Source organism: Nannobrachium achirus, assembly GCF_963921795.1.
Source record: "Nannobrachium achirus genome assembly, chromosome: 21".
In the NCBI taxonomy this organism is placed as follows: Eukaryota; Metazoa; Chordata; class Actinopteri; order Myctophiformes; family Myctophidae; genus Nannobrachium; species Nannobrachium achirus.
This window is the reverse complement of record NC_137828.1, coordinates 23,416,271-23,434,413: the sequence shown is the minus strand read 5'-3', so window position 1 is coordinate 23,434,413 and position 18,143 is coordinate 23,416,271. Positions and strand designations below refer to the sequence as shown.

General features: G+C 43.5%; 1 protein-coding gene across 1 annotated transcript in view; it reads right to left on the bottom strand.

The window, feature by feature from the left end:
* Positions 1–1,913: 1,913 nt before the first annotated feature.
* LOC308306813 (myosin-IIIa-like) overlaps positions 1,914–18,143 on the bottom strand; it is a gene marked incomplete at both ends in the record, with an annotated part of 40,078 nt that continues 23,848 nt past the window's right edge. Inside the window, 2 exons of the mRNA XM_080751855.1 lie at positions 1,914–2,063; positions 6,137–6,213. Coding sequence (XP_080607981.1) covers positions 1,914–2,063; positions 6,137–6,213 — 227 coding nt within the window. The remainder of the gene's footprint in view (positions 2,064–6,136; positions 6,214–18,143) is intronic.

Here is an 18,143-nt window from a genome sequence, read left to right as displayed (position 1 = left end):
AAGTCGTGAAAATGTGCGCAAATCTTTGAATATATGTATTCTTTAAGTGAACATTTGTAACTCAAATTTTGCTTCTGGGGGGTCCCTGGAACTAAATATTTTGAGATGGGGAGGGTCCTTCACATGAAAAAGTTTGAGCATCACTGACATGGAAACATAGGTTTCTTGGCACACATTTTCACGACTTTTCAAAAATAGCAGATCTACAAGCTTGCAGCGCGGCACTCGGTGCCGCGCTGTGAGCTTGGATATCTGCTATTTTTCAATAGTTAACATTCATGGGGGGCCCGCAGTGAATCCTTGTACCCAGGGCCCAGAATTTGGTGTGACGCTCCTGGTCACATTCACAGCTGCACAATGCTGCACCTGCCAGCACAGCTTTGATTGCACCTGCAACCACCTTTGTCCTTCCTTTTTCCATACCCATTCTGCAAGACTTGGAATGGGCAACATCTGCCTTGACCCTCAACACTCAGAGTCCTTTACTCTACTCCCTGTACACACACACGATTATGCTGATAAGACTGAGCTCAGCGATCATCAGGGACAATCTCCATACCATCGCAACCACAATTTGCTCACGCTGCTGTGCTGCGGGCCAGTTAATCGCCAGAGCCAATGTGATACGGCTGCTTGCCAAGCACCTCTTTTGAAAAAGGTCCTAAAAGCAGGACATGGAATTACAGTAAATAAGCACTATGCTTTTTTTATTTTACTAGATCATATTCGACAGCAACACACAAAAGCATCAAAAGTAGCAGATCCGTAAGTCCGAAACGCGTCGCTTGTGGATCTGCTACTTTTGATGCTTTTGAATTTGAATCGGGGAAAAGTAACAGTCTTGGACATAATGAGGTTTCCACCCGACAGAGACGATAATAGGCTCTATGCATATACGCCATTTTGTTCTACTTCCGGGTGTCTTTCGACTTCCTTCACAGGTGTTACTGATGATACTAATCAAGGCTCTGTTTGATTTATTGCACAGTGGGTCTTGTAGCAGAGTGTTTCCAGTGAGCCAACATGCACAATATCAGCACCCTGACCAGAATGGAACAGACCCTTCATTAGTATCATCGGTAACACCTGTGAAGGAAGTCGAAAGACACCCGGAAGTAGAACAAAATGGCGTATATGCATAGAGCCTATTCATGGGTTTCATTATTGTAGTCCTACACGGCCATGTTGAGGACCAGCACAGGTGTTTATATTTGTCTGACTGGCATAGAACTAATGTTCTACACCAGGGGTTTTCAAAGTGGGTGACGGGGCACCCTGGGGTGCCGCGACGGCAGTCCAGGGGTGCCGCGACATCATTTGATAATATTTGGAATTTATTTGGACACTTGAACAAATATTTAGTATCATTTTAAACTTGAAGTACAAAGTTATTTTCAGTCAGTTCTAACCAAAATGGCTAATTATCTCAACGCTTTCCTCAAAACATAATCACTAAAATATCATCACTGTCGGGCAGAAACCTCTGTCGCACAAAACTAGCGAAAACAGCCGATCTACAAGCACACAGTTTTGTGCTTGTAGATCTGCTGTTTTCACTAGATTAGTAGATTTTATAGATGATAAATACAAAACGAACGGTTTTGGACATACAAGGTTTCCACCCGACAACGATGATATGCTATAAATATAAGGTGCTGGGAGTGAAAATTATAATGTGGGTGACTCAGATAAAAAAAAATATTTATGGGGTGCCCCGAGACAAAAAAGTTTGGGAACCCCTGTTCTACACCAATCAGAACACCTGTGTTGGTCCTCAACATGGCCGGTGTAGGACTACATTTGAAACCCATGAATATATATCCAAGTACGCTATACTTTCACACTATCTGAGGTCAACAGGTTAACATTTCTGTGTACATAATGATTCCCTCCAGAGGTTTGGGGGGGTGGGCTCACCTGGGTATCTTGAAGAGGGCTCTCATTGGGTGCAGCTCAGAGAGGGGCGGGTCTCCGTCTCCCAGCTCGATGGCGGTGATGCCCAGCGACCACACGTCACAACGGGCATCGTAGGTCGAGTCCAGCTGCTGTTCACACGCTATGACCTGTGACACACACACACACACACACACACACACACACACACACACACACACACACACACACACACACACACACACACACACACACACACACACACACACACACACTAATTTATTCATGTCTGTCCACATACAACACAAGGACGTACATTTTTACAAGGTGCTGTAAAAAATTTCAGCGAATCTTGGACAAATACTCAAATACCCTTCAGGGGTACAAGTAACAGCGTCTTTGCCATTTGGCGGCTACCAATAGTAGAAGAGATTGCATGATTTTATTGTTGTTGTTAACCCAAGTTGTTGGAAGCCTCTTACAACCTGAACCAACCTACAGTATGTACTGTAGTGTACATGACTTAGGCTGCAAAAGTTAAACAGACAACTAGCCTATCTTTGTGAGGAGCAGCTGGTATTTAATGACTTTAGTGATAAAAGCTTTCACTGTGCTAGAGTCAAAGGTGCAGGCCACTTTACAGAATGTAATTTAGAGCCTTCATTGACAATAACAACATCTGGTGTATTAGCAGAGAGATGTGCAAAGATTTCAGGACCACCACAGTAGTACACAGTTGAAACATCGATGGTTTGACAGGAATGTTTGTACATTCACACTGGCAGTGTAAATCATACACAGGCATGCGCACGCGCGCATGCACACGCACACACGCACACACACGCGCACACGCGCGCGCGCGCGCACGCACGCACGCACGCACGCACGCACGCACGCACGCACGCACAGGATTAATAACATCCTCAGGGCAACATGGCTTCCAATCAACAAAATAAAGCTTATGTTAGGCATGTACACGCATGCACGAAAGCAAGCAGGCAGGCAGGCAGACAGACAGACAATACACTTCAACCTATCTATGACATGAAAGAAATACCCATTAAATGTGACAAATATTTCACACAAGTAACTTCCTAATTAGGGTGCCAATAACTCTACACATAACGAGTAATTAATGTTAGAAACTCAAGAGATAAAAATCGTATTCAAACACTGAGCCAATTGTGCGATGATCACAATCAGTATTGTGCTCCCCAAAGACTGCTTTGTAAAGAACAAATGTTAGCCCTTTCTAAAATTTACATCATCAATCTGGCTTTACCCTCAAACTATAATAACCACACAATGCACTAACACTATATGTACGTACTACTACGTAGTACACAATACTTTAGTAAGTAGAATGTTTATACAGAAAAGTACAGTACATTCTCAAAAATAAATATTAGTAATGATATACAGTATCACTGAACATACCTCACAGATGAAAGTCACTTAGAGGAAGCGGCATCATATCCACAAGTAAGAAAAACAACAACAGAAAAAACCCTATGTAAGACAAACTGAATAAACGTGCTGAGATTTATTTTGTTTTCCGAAATTGAAAAACAAAAACAAAAATAATAATCCTAGAACACGATGAGAGAGAAGCTGACACCCAGCTAAAACACATGCACACCCCAGACCTACAGCATGCTAGGCTGGGTGGTGGGTAAAAAAAAGTTGAATATAAAAGAATAAAAATCTGCACGCCAGCATTGCTGCTCCCAAACGCAATATCACTCCTAGAACACCCCGTAGCTTTCCAGTCTGTCCGCACTGGCTTCCCTTTTCTTTCATGATGAAGGTTCGGTACACAAATCAGATTAAAATCAGCGAGGGCACACGGATCAGGTCATGCACCTCGTATTCTAATACGCCACACCGATGTCTGTGCAGCATGCAAACTTCTTGTAAGATGACCCATCCCGACTTTAGAGGATATGTTTCATTTACAAGGCTGTTTACAAGCGAGAAAAGGTCAGGCTGAGGGCATGGACGGATGCTGTGAAGAAATTGATTTCAAAACGCCTACAGTAAATACAAGCTTGCACAGAATTACAGTGATATATCAATGACTGTGATATGACAATAAAGTATTTGGTAAAATGGTAAAATCGTGCATTTATATAGCACCTTTACCCAAGGCGCTTTACAATGATTGTGCATTACATACACCAAGGGTGGAGGAAACCATGCGAGGTGCAAACCTGCTCATCGGGAGCAATTAGGGGTTCAGTCAGTGTCTTGCTCAAGGACACTTTGACACTGACTCTGGGGGAGACCGGGAAGTGGTCGTCCTACCTCCTGAGCCAATGCTGAAGGTACAGGGGTACTGTCCTTCTTCGAGATCAGAGAAACCTACAGTATGTTCTATAGCTATACAGTACCTCTACCCTCAGCATGGGTGGGAGTCAAACCTCCAGTCTTTGACCCAAGCTCAATTTCAGCAAAGTGCACACTCGTTTCACCAGTGCCAGTGTAGCAGATGTGAGCCATCTTGCTTTTAAAAGTAAAGTAGTTAAGGGTTATTTTACTTACATAGGAGACGACCTTGATACCATTGTCAAACTGACAACCAATCTGAGGTCTTTTAAGCAGCAGACAAAGGTATGTATTTTAGAATACACCTAAATGATAGAATATTCATATTCCTAATATGTATCATAATCAGAATTGGGAGGAAAGGTGTATGGCGACTATCGGAACAAACTTGTTTAGTCACAGAGAGGCTAAATTGGGGAAACATTTACCCGTCAGATATATCAGGTTTGCGTTTGCTATAGCGTGCGGTCAGCAAAGTCGGACCTCCCCGTTCACCCCCTCTCCATTCCATTCATAAACCCGCAGGTGAACAGCTGACTTTACTACCTCTGACTGACTGACTGACTGACATAGCACCAACACCACGTGACCTCTCCGTGATCACATTTTTGATTGATTTATTGGTCATGCCATTCACAAAGAGTTCACGTGGTGTTAAAAACCATAACAACCCATATGCTGTCTATACCTGTCACCAACAAAAGGGAAATACATCAAATGTCTCAAAATATCTTCAAACGAGGACCCTGTGGTTATGCTAGTGCAGTAGTGCTAAAGCAATGATCGTACTGAAAGCTATAGGAGCAGCATAGTGAAGGCCATCCTTCCAGGCTCATTACGAATATTAGAAATGACAGTGTTAGTGATGATGATTAAGTGTGGCCCATTGGGTTTTGCCCCCGGCTAATGTAGTGGAAACAGAGGGGAGCCACAGAGGAGAGCTTTTATACAGTAGGAGTTGCCTCTCCCCTCACTCACTGATGTATGGGGTATTGAAGTTGATATAAGTGGGTTTGGGTCCATGTGTGCACTTAGTGTGAGAATGTGGATTTGATCGGACACGAAAATGGTTTTGAGCGGTGTCTTGGTGTACTATTTGGTTGAGGTGTATGTACGTGCGTTTGGGTTTTTCTGTCTCCGTGCAAGAATATGGGATTGATCACAGCATTCATAAGTGTCAGTCGACATTTGGTTCATTTGATTAGATGATGCATTTGGGCGTTCATACAGGAGCGTCACAAGGGGGGTAAAAGTGGGACTGAGTTACTAGGGACCAAGGTGGAGGGGCCTTCATTATTTTATACTTTAGCTATTGAAAAATAGCAGATATGCAAGCTCACAGCACGGCACCGAGTGCCGTGCTGCGAGCTTGTAGATCTGCTATTTTTGAAATGTCGTGAAAATGGGTGCAAATCTTTGAATATAAATATAATATATATATGTATGTTTTAAGCCAACATTTTGTAACTCAAATTTTGCTTCTGGGGGGACCCTGGAACGAAATATTTTGAGATGGGGGTCCGTGGCCAAATACACATCATTTTGGGGGTCCTTCACATGAAAAAGTGAGCACCACTGACATACAGTAGAAACATAACCTTAGAAGGATTTGAAATATTCAGACTTTTTCACAATTTTTCAAAAATAGCTGATCTACAAGCTCGCAGCACGGCACTTGGTCCCGTGCTGTGACCTTGTATATCTGCTATTTTTCAATAGTTAAAGCACAAAATGTGAGTGATTCCTTGTACCCAGGGCGACACCCCTGGGGTGTGCTATTTGGTTGAGGTGTATAAGTGCGTTTGGGTTTAGCTGTCTCCGTGCAAGAATATGGGATTGATCACAGCATTCATGAGTGTCAGTGGACATGTGGTTCATTTGATTAGATGATGCGTACAGGCGTTCATACACACTGTACCTCAGGGGCCATCCAGAACGGCGTTCCCACAGACGTGTTCCTCCTCAAACGGGTGTTCGTCAGCTGGGCTGACACTCCTGCAAAGAAACAGAACACACTTTGAGAATGATATTATGTTTTTTAAGAGGTCGCGTGTAGTGCCCCGGACAAGGCGCGGCCACAACAGCTCTGCATGGCAATCGGGCTCATCTCTATTGGCACGGTAAGTTGTTGTTGTGTTGGTTTGGTTTGCCGAGTGGGAGGCTGGGGTTCGATTCCCGCTCGGTGCGAATCACGTAGTTGGCAGGGCATGGAGAGTGAGGGTCCTCGTGTGTGAAGGACATGAGGGACACCGTGCACGGTGTGAAGCGCGAGGACGTGCTCCAACAACCGAGGAGGGGAGATGAAGTCCCCTCGACAAGGCCCTGCCACAACAACTCTGCTATATCGAGCATAGCTCTATTGGTGTCGGTTTGCTGAGTGGGAGGATGGGGTTAGATTCCTACTTGGTGTGTGAATCGCCGCTACACATGCACTGTATGTATAATCACATTCTTGTGATGTGCTGGCTCCCTATCTACAGATGTGTGTGTGTGTGTGTGTGTGTGTGTGTGTGTGTGTGTGTGTGTGTGTGTGTGTGTGTGTGTGTGTGTGTGTGTGTGAGTGAGAGAGAGAGAGTGAGAGCCAGTGAGAGAGAGAGTGAGAGCCAGTGAGAGAGAGAGAGAGAGAGAGAGAGAGAGAGAGAGAGAGAGAGAGAGAGAGAGAGAGAGAGAGAGAGAGAGAGAGAGAGATAACTTGACATAGTACATGCCGAATCCAGACACATCAGTGTTACAAGCAATCTGCTGCACAGTGAACATTGCAGAAGCTGAGTCTCAAGAAGATAAAACAGATAGCGCTATCAGCTGGTCAGTTTGTGTGACACACCACAACGGGCCATGGAACATTGTTCATATCGTTGCTGTCGGGCAAAAAACCTCTTCTCTCCATATTTTAAAAGGACAGCTTCACCCATTTTCAACCCGTCTTCAACTCTTCATATTGGTCCTCTGTAAAGCTCATGATAATATCGTAATAAAAACTACTCAGTCTGTGTCTCAGAGGAGGGCTGTGGAGTGGGACAGGCCTTTTTATGTTTCTATTAGCTTGGATTGCCCCTTGATGATGTCACAGGTTTCTGAACTGTCCACAGCCCTCCTCTGACACACAGAGCGAATAGACAAAAATGGCACCACATTATAATGAGCATTAGTGAGGACCAATTTGGATGCTTTACATCATTTGTGTGTCCTTTTTTTTTGTAAATTAAAGCCCTACTTGATCATCCTACAGCGTTACACAAAAGCATCAAAAGTAGCAGATCTACAAACCTGAAACACGACTGAAAAGTGTCTGTTTTGGAGATACGTATATGTGCCATTTGAGAACCTCGCACTTCACATCATGCCATCGGCAGTGGATTGTCAGTAAATTGACAGAACATTGCCAGTGAGAAAGGAGGGCATTTGCAAAGGTGATAACGCCTTTGCAAATGCCCTATTTTTTTCCAGTGAAAAGAAGTGTCGAAAAGTGACATTTGTTTTCAGTAATAAAAGAGAGGAATTAGCAAGGCTAAACAGTGAATAGAATCTTGGGAAAACAAGTCTTTCCAGAAGAAATGCAGGAAAGGTACAGTAAAGCCTTAAGTTTTGGAATGGCACATTTGTATGAGGTTTCCACCCGACAGAGACGATGTAGTTTTAATATAGTATTTAATCATTTCAAGCTCACTAGAATGAACAAAACGCGCGCGCGCACACACACACACACACACACACACACACACACACACACACACACACACACACACACACACACACACACACACACACACACACACACACACACACACACACACACACACACACACACACACACACACACACACACACACACACCATCCACAGAGTGTGAGTGCACATACAATCCCCTATGAAAACCTCTTTAACATCTCTCTTTCCACTACATTAGCCAGCAGTGACTCATACAGTAACAGAGATAACACTGTCAATTAGAATGTTCTTGAAGTGCGCGTGACCAGATAGAAGGCCGCCATCATTCCCAGCATTATTATTTTTTCCCCCTCTCTTAGCTCCTCTACATGGTGATGAGTCATCGCGGGGGCTTCATCTTCCTCAGCTGCTTAGCGTAGCGTGCCGTGCACCCCCCCCCCCCCCCCCCAATCCGCCCCCACATGAACAACTATTAACCCCAGCGTGACTCCATGCATGTGTGTACCACTGAGCACGTGTCCCCTCACTGCCCCACCCCCTCCCTTTTTCCCAATCATGCCTGATTTACTGTATGCTTTTTAGTATGATATACCGTAATAGCCTTTTGTACACCTGCCTAAACGCGACTTTCATCGAATAACTGATGAAGGTCGTTTGGACCGAAACGTTGTAGCCAAATAAACCACTGCTGTAGGTGAAGACAGAGTGCGGGGCTTCTGTTTTTTGTATTCACTGTTTTGTATGTAATGTGACAAAGGGACGTACAGAGAATGTTAGAGAGGCAGGTGCTGAAATTTCTAAAAGGGCCTTTTGGTGAAAATATCGAAAATGGCAGACCTCCGAGCTTACAACGCGTCAGGCTTGGAGGTCGGCTATTTTCGGTGCTTGATACCACACTGAACTAACCATAATCAAGTCAATACTGGAGATGTGGCATATGGCATGGATTTCTACACAGAGAGGGCAATTCTTTCAACATAAGATGCTGCATTCAAGTTCAGGAGAGTTTGAACAAGGCAATTCTCTTAAATGCTGCCTTCCGGTATGGCATGGAAAGAGGGCATTTGAATTTCTTAAAACGGCATTCATGGTCTGGAGAGGGCACTTCTTACAGACTGATAAAAGGGCAGGGGCTCAAGCCCCTTTTGATGTATATGTGTGCACATGCCTGATGTGACACAACACAGTCAGACACCATAGACACAAAACACGGATTTAAAGATGTCGCATGGCATCACAAAAAGTGGTTCCAGGGTGCTGCTGTAGCAGCTGGAGCCATGCAGCCTAAGGGCACGGTCACACCACACTTTTATTCTACCTATGACGGCGGATTCTGGGTTCGATTCCCACCGGGGGACGCTGTGGGCGCTGGGGGCATGTTCCCTCCTCCACGTCATCAGGTGGGGTTGGCGAAAGGGCCTTTCTGTGTGGAGTTGTTCTCTCCGTGACTCCTAGGGTAGATACCCTCACAAAAACATGCCGGGGAGGCTGATGGAGGGGAAAGGAACTGGTTTGAAAGCTCTTGAATGCAGGGGTGAAGCTGAGCATAGACCCACAAGAAATACTGTTCAGCTAAAACAATAAGAGACTTTATACTTAATTTAGTCTATTATGTGCTAATATGACAATGTATGTCTGATTATAAAGTACTTAAAGACAGGGTGAAATCAAAAACATGTTTTTCACACTTTTAGAGCATATCTGTAGTGATAATATGGCCATACCTAACACTAGATGCCAAAAAATAGAAAATAAACAATTTTTGTGTATATTAATATCAAAGGTCCCTAAATAGGCCATTATTAATTACTTCCTGTGAACAGAAATTCAAAAAGTGATGACATAGACAGGTCCGCTTGCATATAAATGAACCTTTGATTACATTCACCTGTTTGTTTCCCATTGCTGGCTCCCATTACTCCCATTACTCAGATTTTAAATCCCATCGCCTGAAGGGCTGGTCCCCAGGATTGGTTCAGAAACACACAGGCTTCCTTTTCAAACTGAAACTTCAAAATAAAATACCCAAAATAGTCATTTCATTGGGTCTTTAAGTATAATTTTGGGGATATTCTTTTTGTTCATTGGAGTATTTCCAATTTTCTGTACTTTTACAGGCAAATATTATATTTTACTCCATTATTATTATTTAAAAACTGTAGTTACTAGTTAAGTTGAAGATTTTGATGACCATTACAAAACATATTTCCAAATGGACAAAATATATACTATATAGTACATATTTTGCCCATTTGAAAATACAAGCTCACAATGCGTCACATCGCGACATTGTGATTTTGTTTATCATTGTTTTCACATACTCTGTTCTGCTTGTTTTACATAACTTGTTTTATTCTGCTATTCTTATTTCAATATTATTGCACAGTTGTATTATGCCTTCTGTAATCTCGGCATCATTGAAAATGAGGGCTCTGAGTCTGCACTCAATGTATTTCCAAGAAAATAAATAAAGGTTGAATTTAATGAAAAAAAGAAAAGAAGAAAAAGCTCTCAACCAGAAGACCTGCACTTTAATGGAATAAACATAAAATAAACGTTGAGTGGAGATTTGATGTTGTGTAATGAAAAGAGGCAGCAGCTGAATAGTCTAAAGACACATAATTATCCCTATAATGAGTTCTCCCGGACTGTATGCATAATCTAGGCTTATTTGTGGAGATTCCATCCAGGCAAAGATGACAGTGTTGCCATGTCTGCTTATTATAATCGACTTTGGGCTGTTTTTTTCTTTAAAGCTTGATATATTTAGTGCGACCGTCAGGTCGCACTTACTACCAAAACCTCCACCGGCTGTCTGTCCGTCCGTCCGTCCGTCTGTCCCTCCGTCACACGTCACACTTTTGCCCTGCTCATATCTCCGCAACCGTTGCCCCGATCCATGCCACATTTTGCACACATACTCCTTGCCTGCCAAACTACAACCTCCAAGGACCCCCGGAGCTCCAGGGACCCCCAGGTCCCTGGGGGACCCCCAGGTGTAAAAAATGACCAAATGTGCAAAAATGACCAAATCACAACCCCAACGGGGCTGCTCACGGGGAATTCCCAGGTACCACCGACTCCTGGTGCTCCAGAACGGATGCAAAAGTGGTGACGCCCCCAGTGGAGGACCCCCTACACTGCAGCTCACATAAAATGCCGTAACTCGGGCTAGGAGCGTCCGGGAGAGCCGGGGCCGGTACCTATTCGTCCGCCTCGGTGGCGCGGAGACCCCACCCCTCATTTCTCACATGGCACTCTTCTAGCGCCACCATGAGGCCGATTCTTGCTAAACACATTTTTGGACACTGCTCCTACAATTTTTGCCCTAAAATCATGCAAATCGGTACACAGTATGTCTACACTCATGTCATTGACTTGGATCTGTCCCATATAGCGCCACCTTCAGGCCGATTTTTTCAAACACATTTTTGGACACTGCTCCTACAGATTTTTGCCCTAAAATCACGCAAATCGGTACACACTTGCTCTACACTGATGTCATCAACATGGATCTGTCCCATTTAGCGCCACCTTCAGGCCGATTTTTTAAAACACATTTTTGGACACTGCTCCTACAGATTTTGCCCTAAAATCACGCAAATCGCTACACAGTATGTCTACACTCATGTCATCAACATGGATCTGTCCCATATAGCGCCACCATCAGGCCGATTTTTTCAAACACATTTTTGGACACTGCTCCTACAGATTTTGCCCTAAAATCACGCAAATCGGTACACAGTATGTCTAAACTCATCTCATCAACATGGATCTGTCCCATTTAGCGCCACCTTCAGGCCGATTTTTTCAAACACATTTTTGGACACTGCTCCTACAATTTTTGCCCTAAAATCACGCAAATCGGTACACACTTGCTCTACACTGATGTCATCAACATGGATCTGTCCCATTTAGCGCCACCTTCAGGCCGATTTTTTCAAAAACATTTTTGGACACTGCTCCTACAGATTTTGCCCTAAAATCACGCAAATCGGTACACAGTATGGCTACACTCATCTCATCAACATGCATCTGTCCCATATAGCGCCACCATCACATTTTTCCACACTTCTACACATTCTTACTGGTATTATTATAGTGTCCTGCACCACAAGATGCCCAGCCCGCACGGGCTTATAAGACACTCACAAAATGTATGTACAATTTACATACACCAAGATGCACCACTACAAACAGAATACAAAACGTATTGAATGTCCAGGTGTTGGGTTACAGATACATCGTTCTCCCACGCAACTGCCATGAATTTTCCCAAAACCGCAGACAAGGGACACTCGAAATATTACACTCGAAATATTGCACCTTTTCCCCCCAAGATCTTTCTTTGAAAATAGCAGATCTACTGTATGAGCTTGTAGATCTGCCGATCCAATAGGTTTACACATGCGGTCGCTTCTTTTCGGGTTAGTTTTCATAAGACTTGGTTTGCTTACTTCTCTCGCCAAAATCCGGCAACACTGACCGGCGTGTCGAAGCATCTCATTTGCTTAAGAATAACCCTGACAACACATCAGTGTGGAGACTGGGACTGAATGGCAACAACATCCTACTGCACTCCTCTGTGCTGAAATTATGAGATGTCAGACGTTGTGATGATGTAAATTGGTTCACCAGTGGTGGTTCACCACCCTCTGCAGGTGATGCAGATCATGCTGTCTCTCCACTCTTAAGAAAAGTGAAGGAACCAATTTAGCGGGCAAGCATTTGAAAGGTAATGGATTCTGGCACCATCTGGAGAATGCAGTATATTAATTATGTACATGTACTGTGCATAAAGCGGTGCATACATAATGCATGCACAACATGCACTTGCACATACATAATTGTACAGTACACAGGCCACTAATATTGTAAGATACCGCTAGAAATATTGTCACTCCTGGTCGGTTTTATCTGTAGGGATCGGCAATGAAAGAATTGTATGGATTCATAGTTCATTAACAATTCTGATTATTGCTATTTTATGTACAGTATATCCTATGTAAAGGAAGGGCTGGTGACATAACCATTTACACACCCCATATAGTTTGTATGTCACTGCCTCAGACAGAGGCAATCATGAAAAGATATTTCATGAACAAAAAATCCCGCACTCTGCTCTTGCTCAGCTGCTCATCTTTATTTCACTTGACAGACGTTTCGGTCCCACTGGACCTTCTTCAAGAGTGTCTTACAGCCATTGTGCACCCCTCTCCTATATATACACTCCCCTTCCTGTTCACAGGTGTGAGACAATCTCACTCTTCTCAGGAGTGTCTCTCTGTGATTGTCTCTCACCTGTGTGTGGTCGATGACAACCATCCACATACAATTAGGTCTATATTATTTACATTATTTACAGAAACTGTACATTTCAGAAATGTGAACATCGGCTTTACAGCTTTCATAAAACATTCCGAACTGTGCAGTATAATCAACAAATGTATCGGATGCACCATCTATAAACTTATTTCATATTCTCCGTAGTCTTCAATAATCCCACATTTCATTACAGCATTACATGCCATGGGATCTCATCATTCAGTCCTTTAGGGAATAGTGTTTGTAAGGTGTAAATCCAATAAACTTCTCTTTTGTTAAGAACTGACTCAGACAGAACCATAAACAAAGCCATAAACAGACGCAATTGACTTCAAACTCGGCTCACACATCGGTAAGGACTCGAGGGAGTGGGTGCCCGGTGGCGAGTTGTTGAACAGTGCTAACCGCTCCTACATCTGGCTTTGTCTGTTTGTCCCGAGTCTGTCCCGAGTCTGTCCCGCCCCATCCCACATTGGCGTGATTTTTGAGCGGTGCAAACCGCTCCTATAAGTGGCTGTGCGTGTGTCCGTAGCCTTTTTCCTCAGCATTTTGCTATATTAAAATGTGTGTGCGTAGCATCATGTTTGTCTAGTGATGTCATATGTCGTATGTCTGTAGCCTTTTTCCTCAGCGTTTTGCCATAGTAAAATGCTCCTATAAGTGACTGTGCGTGTGTCCGTAGCCTTTTTCCTCAGCGTTTTGCTATAGTAAAATGTGTGTGCGTAGCATCATGTTTGTCTAGTGATGTCATATGTCGTATGTCTGTAGCCTTTTTCCTCAGCGTTTTACCATAGTAAAATGTGTGCACGTAGCATCATGTTTGTCTAGTGATGTCATATGTCGTATGTCTGTAGCCTTTTTCCTCAGCGTTTTGCCATAGTAAAATATGTGCACGTAGCATCATGTTTGTCTAGTGATGTCATATGTCGTGTCTGTAGCCTTTTTCCTCAGCGTTTTGCCATAGCAAAACGTGTGTGTGTAGCAGGTAAACCGCTCCATAGAGTGGCTGTGCGTGTGTCTGTAGCCTTTTTCCTCAGCGTTTTGTCATAGCAAAATGTGTGTATGTAGCATCATGTTTGTCTAGTGAGGTCATATGTCGTATGTCTGTAGCCTTTTTCCTCAGCGGTTTGCCATAGCTAAACGTGTGTGTGTAGCATAGCCTGTACATCCTAGACTCAAATCCTAGACTGAAGATGTTATGCAAGCATGACCACCGCTCACTTCACATTGTGATTTTTCGTATACATATACCGTAAATCACCAATTAGTAGCCCGGGCGTTTATTTCGCAAAATGGGGTCGGACCCCGGGCGCTTAAAAGGGATCAGGCGGCTATTGGTAACAGGCTTTTATTTATTTTGGCACTGGCCAGCACTGGGCCATTATTTGGTAAATTTGTATTTCTCAAACTATATAATAGTAATAATAATCTAAATGTTATAATAAATGTTATAATTATTATTATTATTATAATTGTTATGAACACCCAGAAAATAGCACATTGCGATCTATTAGACCAAACCTCATTTAAAAAATATCAAGAGTGTATGAAAGCCTTTTAAAAATATATACCGGTATATACTATATTTATACTAAGGGAATCTTTCTCCAAAATAATCTATTACCGCATGCCACCAAAGACGCATCTAGGTCAAGTTCAAAGAGTCAACGACCCAATTAGCGCAGAAGTCCTAGCAGCTGGTGCTGGACTGGACTCGCTGACAAGACCACTGAACAGCTCCATCCTCACATTAAACCATTATGGTATTGCATTATGATTAAGCCTTCTGCATTCCCCTTGCACCTCAAAATAATGGATTACTTCTTCAAAATGCGGACTGGATAACAAGAGGCAGCAACAGTAGGTAATGAGTCATTCTGATCCAGCTGGTCTTTATATTGGCCAGTCTTTCTCCATCACGTTTAAAGTAGCCTATACTCACGCAAACTTTGCATTGTAGCAACGTTTTAGACAGTAATGAATGATGGTCAGCAGACTCAATCCTTTTCTTTTTTTCCTCTCTCTTTTTTTGGTGTCCTTTACAATCTGTTCCCCGACGCACAGTGCGTCCTGCGCGTCATGGTAGCGCAGCACTGGGCTGGGCACCATACAGCCTACATTTGGCTTAGAAGTGTCTGTCCACAGGGCTGTGAGCTTGTAGATTTGCTGTTTTCGGCGCACTCCACCGTGACCGTCATGCAACATATGACCCGTAGCAACGCACAGCGAGTGCGGTGCGTTGCAACGTGCTGTCACAGCACTGCTGTGAGCTTGTAGATTTGCTGTTTTCAGCGCACCACTGCCATGCAACATAAATGACCAGTTAAATTAAATAAATAGCAAATAATACCAAACAACCAAACAAATAATAGCCCGGGCTCTTACATAAAACCTAATAAGGATAATATTAATTGCAAATAACGGCCCAGGCGCTTGTACGAACCTTGCGCTTATTTGAATCAGGCGTTTATTGCGCAAAATGGGGTCAGACCCCGGGCGGATATATGGGCACCGGCGGCAGTTTGCCACCGGGCGATTAATTGGTGATTTACGGTAGCTGTCCAGAACAGCCGATCCGAGCATTATGCCCATACCGGTATATGGGCATGCCATTATACAGGGCATGGGCATGTACTAATTATCAGGGATCTCCATATATGTCACAGACACAGACAGATGGGTACAACAGGTAGACCCCAACACTATGACCCAGACATATTGACCCCAACACTATGACAGACACAGACATATTGACCCCAACACTATGACCCAGACATATTGACCCCAACACTATGACAGACACAGACATATTGACCCCAACACTATGACCCAGACATATTGACCCCAACACTATGACAGACACAGACATATTGACCCCAACACTATGACCCAGACATATTGACCCCAACACTATGACAGACACAGACATATTGACCCCAACACTATGACCCAGACATATTGACCCCAACACTATGACAGACACAGACATATTGACCCCAACACTATGACCCAGACATATTGACCCCAACACTATGACAGACACAGACATATTGACCCCAACACTATGACCCAGACATATTGACCCCAACACTATGACAGACACAGACATATTGACCCCAACACTATGACCCAGACATATTGACCCCAACACTATGACAGACACAGACATATTGACCCCAACACTATGACCCAGACATATTGACCCCAACACTATGACAGACACAGACATATTGACCCCAACACTATGACCCAGACATATTGACCCCAACACTATGACAGACACAGACATATTGACCCCAACACTATGACCCAGACATATTGACCCCAACACTATGACAGACACAGACATATTGACCCCAACACTATGACCCAGACATATTGACCCCAACACTATGACAGACACAGACATATTGACCCCAACACTATGACCCAGACATATTGACCCCAACACTATGACAGACACAGACATATTGACCCCAACACTATGACCCAGACATATTGACCCCAACACTATGACAGACACAGACATATTGACCCCAACACTATGACCCAGACATATTGACCCCAACACTATGACAGACACAGACATATTGACCCCAACACTATGACCCAGACATATTGACCCCAACACTATGACAGACACAGACATATTGACCCCAACACTATGACACAGACATATTGACCCCAACACTATGACAGACACAGACATATTGACCCCAACACTATGACAGACACAGACATATTGACCCCAACACTATGACAGACACAGACATATTGACCCCAACACTATGACAGACACAGACATATTGACCCCAACACTATGACAGACACAGACATATTGACCCCAGCACTATGACCCAGACATATTGACCCCAACACTATGACAGACACAGACATATTGACCCCAGCACTATGACCCAGACATATTGACCCCAACACTATGACCCAGACATATTGACCCCAACACTATGACCCAGACATATTGACACCAACACTATGACAGACACAGACATATTGACCCCAACACTATGACAGACACAGACATATTGACCCCAGCACTATGACCCAGACATATTGACCCCAACACTATGACAGACACAGACATATTGACCCCAGCACTATGACCCAGACATATTGACCCCAACACTATGACAGACACAGACATATTGACCCCAACACTATGACCCAGACATATTGACCCCAACACTATGACCCAGACATATTGACCCCAGCACTATGACCCAGACATATTGACCCCAACACTATGACAGACACAGACATATTGACCCCAGCACTATGACCCAGACATATTGACCCCAACACTATGACCCAGACATATTGACCCCAACACTATGACCCAGACATATTGACACCAACACTATGACACAGACATATTGGTCTGATCATCGGTGCGACGTAGGTGTGAGGGCCTCGTGGCGGCCCGAACCTCTAGGGCCCTATATTACTTACACAGACGCGTTGTGAGCTTGTTGTGATTTATTTTCATTTCATGTTTATCTAAAAAGATTAAGTCCATAAATAGTCTTGAAACAGTTAAAAAGAGATGCACTATTTACAGTTAAAACTTATTGAGAAACATTATTATTACTGCATGCTTGAATATTTGTTGTGGATTATTTGAGTTTTGTTTGGAGTAAGACTGGGCGCTTTTATTTTGAAAGGGGGAAGTCCCTATTCACCCTTACTTTGAGCTAAGTCGCAACCTGGAAAAGACCAGTGTTTTGATCTTGAACGAAGCCTTTGTACAATGTTTTTCACCTGTTTTCTATTTTTCAACTGCAAGAAGTCAGTTAACTTTTGTTAAACGAGTCATCATTTCACCCTTTCTAAGAACTTTCAATTACAGTAGATCGCGTATAACTATTTTAAAATGTTTTTCCAAATAGTAAAAAATGCCTCAAATGTTTAGG